The sequence below is a fragment of the Lupinus angustifolius genome, unplaced genomic scaffold, assembly GCF_001865875.1.
Source record: "Lupinus angustifolius cultivar Tanjil unplaced genomic scaffold, LupAngTanjil_v1.0 Scaffold_790, whole genome shotgun sequence".
Lineage (NCBI taxonomy): Eukaryota > Viridiplantae > Streptophyta > Magnoliopsida > Fabales > Fabaceae > Lupinus > Lupinus angustifolius.
In genome coordinates this window covers 1,347-6,442 of record NW_017728113.1, presented here as the reverse complement: position 1 = coordinate 6,442, position 5,096 = coordinate 1,347, and the positions used below count along the sequence as shown (strand labels likewise).

Sequence of the window (5,096 nt, the reverse complement as noted above, 5' to 3'; positions counted from 1 at the left end):
GCAGAGCTCCCCCCCCCCCCTTCCTCAATAGATCTTCCTAACTCGACTCAGATTAATCGCAATCCAATATGTCTTCCGAATATCTAAGACCAAAATAAAGAACATGCAAGCTCTTAAGTGACACTTCAAGCATCATATTGTAACATTAATGAAAGCAAAAGATGGCAATCATCAATCAAAGTCAACATCCTTGATGGGTTTCAAAGTAAAAACATACAGTTTCAATTTCTGACTTGGATTATAAGCCTGTGTTTGAACTAGATTATGTATCATTATACTATGATCCCCAATCCCAGAAATTAACTTACTAATCAAAACAAAGTTACATGGTTCCCTCATTTAGCCTACGTAACATGTAACAGATTTGACCATGTACCAAGTTCCTTATAAAAGGAGTGTTATAATAATAATGTAAAAAGTTACAAACCTCATAGAAATGGCTACCGCACACCAGAACTAGTGCAACAAACCATGTAACTAGAAATAAAAATATAAAATACTTGATCAATGAGCCAATCTAAAAAATTGAATTCCAAATTTCAGTAAAATTGTGATAACATTCTCAAGCTTAGCTCTCAGTTTAAAGTAAAAACAAGTCAAGCTTCTTCAACTACAGGTTACAACTTACAAGTGCAGCTCTATAAAAACTGTCTCATAAAAAAGACACTCACATAAAACATTAAGGCAAGTGAATAATACCAGTTTAGAGACGTTCTTCCAGAAATGGGGGCTGGGCTTTGCAGCAAGATACGCTCTTTGCAGAGTCAATTCTTGTTCCTTTGTCCACCCTATCGCGGTTTCCTTTTCACGCGGTCTCTTCCTCTTTCTCTTCACTCCAACTTCAACCATGTCCCCGTTTTTCACCTTCCCTTCTTCAACTACACAATTCTCATTCTTTTTCACTTCATCAGCATCCCCAACTTGATGTCCAGCCTTCACTCTCGTAGATATTCTCGATCTGGAAATTGAACTACCCGAACCACCGGAAACGTTTTCCTCTATATGGGGTTTCTTACCATTCTCCTCGTTGACCGGTAATTTGAGATCGGAAAGCCTTGGAGATCGTCGAAGGGAGGGAATTCCACCATCCCCATTGTTCAACCTGGCAGATCTTCTCAAACCAGTGGTGCCGTTTTGAGAATTGGTGTGAGATTTGGACGATGATTTCTGATTTGAATGTTTCTTCGTGGAATCGTATGATTTGGAGAGTTTGGGGTTGAAGGGGGTCCTTGGTGTTGGAGGATTGGAGGGTTTATGTTGTTGTTGTTGGATGAGGATGAGCCTTTGTGACCTTCGTGGAGTGACAGGGTGGTTGTGGTGGATGGAATCTCTGCTTGGCATTTTCACAAACACTTGATGGGGTCACTCGTTACTACAGTGTTATCAGTTAAAGAGAGGGAAACATTTTCAAACTTGTATGTGATGGTAGAAAGACCAATCATGACAAACACCCATTTAGGGTCCTCATGGGTTATGGCATCATGGGCTAGAAAGTAGAAACCCAATGCGTTTTTGGTGAATATTATTTGCACTATAAAATGTTAATCACACCATTATTACTGACATTTCTTCGATACTTACTTAAGATCTAACTAAAATGTTAAATTGGCATATACATTTCTCAAACACTTGGGCTCAAATTGTTTTAGTTAAATAAAACTTTAAAAGGTTGGAAATTGGATTAAATGGAAATTAAAATATGAGATACAACAAATGATGAGATTGGATTACTCTATCTGATGTTCTTGAAGTCCTTATATGACCTTATTACTGTATGACTCGAAACTAGAGGTTGTCTATTTTTAATGCTTATGAAATTATTTGAAATATTGGAATTAAAAAAATTGTGGTGTTTTTGTCGTACAAAAAAAATAATATGTAAAATTGTAAACTGACACCATCTACTTGGTGTTATTATATATATATATACTTCCGAATTAATATTTTTATCTATTTATAATTAATATTTTTCACTTAATTATTCATTGAGAGAAAATTATATACATTAATATGTAAAAGTTTTTTTTACTGATATTGTATCATTCATTCTTAATTATCAATGACTTTTTGAATAAAAATAATGCACAAATGAATGAAAATAATGTATTAACTATGTATAAATTTTTTTACAAAATCAATATATATAGATAATTCAGTCATATTTATTTATGCATATTTTATGAAATGTTTTGATGTTATGTATTTTCATCATTTACCAATCTAAATGTTTGTACCAATATTGTGTATGGTGTTGTTGTAGAAATATGTGTACATAGCAACTACATATTAAATTGAATCTTATGGTCACTCTTGTAAGTGTGCACTCATATATCCCTAATTATATACATTTATACCATTATTATTCTGTATGAGTTATAAGTATAATTTCTTAAATAAAAAATGATGACGACTGTAATTAGACAAAATAAAATATTTTATATTGTGAAGACAAATCCAAGTAGTATAAAAATCAATATTTACTCATTATTTTGGTTAGTTAAAATATAGTATAAGAGTTATTTAAATATCTCCATAGAATTATTAGTATAATTTATAACGAAATAAAAATAATGAATAGACATTTACTCGTATACTATTTGAACTTGTCTTCATAATATATCATATTTTGTTTGACTTAATTACCATCGTCACCATTTTTTCTTTAAGAAATTACACTTATGTCTTCTACAAAAATAGTCGTATATATATTATTAGGGGTGATTTGTAAAGTTTTAAATAAGTAACAAGTGATTTGTATAACTTCATTAAAGCTTAATGAGTCAGTGTAATTTATTCATATAATAATAACTTATTTTTATTCCTTATTCATATATATTATAATATTTTTATTACTTTAAGATTGTATAATCAGTTTTATTATTATTTTATAATAATTTGCAGTGATGGAATTGATAAATTTATCACATGATTAAAATATACAAATATAATTAAAATTGAAACAAAGTTACTTTTAATTTTTAAAAAATACCTTCAAGATACTTGTTAATCCAACTGTACTTTCAATTTGATTAATAAGTAACATGAAAGTCGAGTAGCTAGGAGCTAGATCCACATCAGATAAATTTAATAAGCTTTACTTTTTGTGTGTGGAGGATTCAGATTCACTTCTCCATATTCTTATGATATTATTAAATAGAACTATAGAAATACATTATATCTTATCTTCTACGCCCACTATAGTACATACTCATATGTCAAAGCGCATTAATTACTTATCTAATTATATATTTTAGCCATAGTCGAAAAGTTGTTAGATTCTTGGCTCACGTCCTTGGTGCTTACACAACAAGGTTGAATATATAAAAATAAAAATAATGATATGGTTAAAAATGTCAGCAAAGAAATTTGCTTTATTCTCATAAAAATCCCTCCAAAAAGTTTAAAAATGTATTGTATTTGGAATATATTAAAAAACAGTCAAAATTCTCCCGATGAAGATAAAAAAACTGGCACTGAAGAAAAAATAGTAGTGAAATAGTAGTGAGGAAAATAACTATGAATAAAAATTACTTAAAAACAATTATTAATTATTTTTTATTATCAACATGATATTTTAACCTAAGAATATTGGTTAAGGGTTAAAAATAAAAAATATTGGGAAAAAAGCCACATCAAATAGATAATTTTTCTTTTGACCCTCTTTCGATTGTTAATACCATATATAAGAATATCCTCAGTAATACAACACATTTTTTTCATTAAATAAATCTCACAATTTATTTTATAATTGTTCAAATTTCTCAGTAAATTAAGCACATTTTTTTATTTTTCACGTACAACTTATCTTTTATCATTAAATGGATATCATCATTTATTTACTTTTTACAATGCTCACTTGTTGTTAAATGGTTGAAAATAAGAAGATTACTTATGGCATTCCGTATCTAAATGTCTGCGCCGTACACTACATGTTAAAAATAAGTTAAAACGGTATGAATTTTAGAAATTAGTTAAATATCTTTTCAGGATATGGGAGAATTCCATGTATGTAAACTGTGATAACTAGCTAGTAAGAGTTTCATTCGTGCAAATTGGCTGATATAATATGCGTTTGCACTCATCATATAATAACCTTATTCTGTTCATTTGATTCCTCCTTTTTTATTTTCTATTAAACCCATCCAACTTCTTTTTAATGATTAATAGAGACGGAGTAAGTACCAATTAAAGTACTAACCAGTAAGAACTAGTCATCACTTTTCTTAAACGTATCTACTTGCTTCTTTTCTTAAGCATATCTGCTTTCCAGCATTCAATTAGTTTTTATGATCCAATGATCGTGGTTGAGTATTCGTAGTGTTTAGTTTTTCTCTTTCTTGTTTCGTAGAAGAGAAGTAGTTGATAATAATGATAGAAAGGGAGAAAGGAAATTGCCATGTAATGTGGACACTGTTTTCCTAGTCCAAAACATGTTGGACGGGATAAGATTCGCCTAACAGGTTAATGGTCTATAAAACAGGACTTAGAGTCATAAAATCCAAAGATTCTAATCAACCCTTCCCACATCTAGGATCCGGTCATAAGATAAATTAGGAGGGAAGACATCTAGTGGCATAATCCTAAGGAATAAGGACCTCTTCATTACTGGAGAGTGTATGTTTTTTCCTTTATTTTTAGTGACAAAAAATGTAATTTTATTTGAACCGTTAAGATAGATATGTCACTGAAAAATACATTTTCCTTTTATATTTGTAACAACTGTCTATTTATTAATAAAAATGATCCTAACTCATTCGTAAGAGTATGCTGATCAACTTATTCCACATGACTATAATGACAATACTCTCCTTCGAGAGAAAGTAAGCTCACCTGAAAAATTATAAAAAGAGAGGATCATTGATGTCTTTAATATCTCTTTTATAAAAAGATAGAATCATTGATCTCTTTATTATCTCTTTTGCTCAGTCTTGCTCATATCATATAAATATAGGAGAGAGATCATTTGTCTTAACAATATCTCACTTCATGTCTTAAGCTCATCAGAATACTTCATTTTATTATTTTATAATTTTAAAAAAATTATTTTATTCACGTGTTAACATGTGATTGACTTGAAACAGAGAATGAGACACTAT

General features: G+C 29.9%; 1 protein-coding gene across 1 annotated transcript; it reads right to left on the bottom strand.

The window, feature by feature from the left end:
- Positions 1 to 36: 36 nt before the first annotated feature.
- LOC109341879 lies at positions 37 to 1,495 on the bottom strand. The gene has a single exon (XM_019579853.1). It carries the CDS (start codon positions 1,339 to 1,341, stop codon positions 625 to 627), a length of 717 nt encoding a protein of 238 aa, XP_019435398.1. The 5' UTR covers positions 1,342 to 1,495; the 3' UTR covers positions 37 to 624.
- Between the last annotated feature and the right edge of the window lie 3,601 nt (positions 1,496 to 5,096).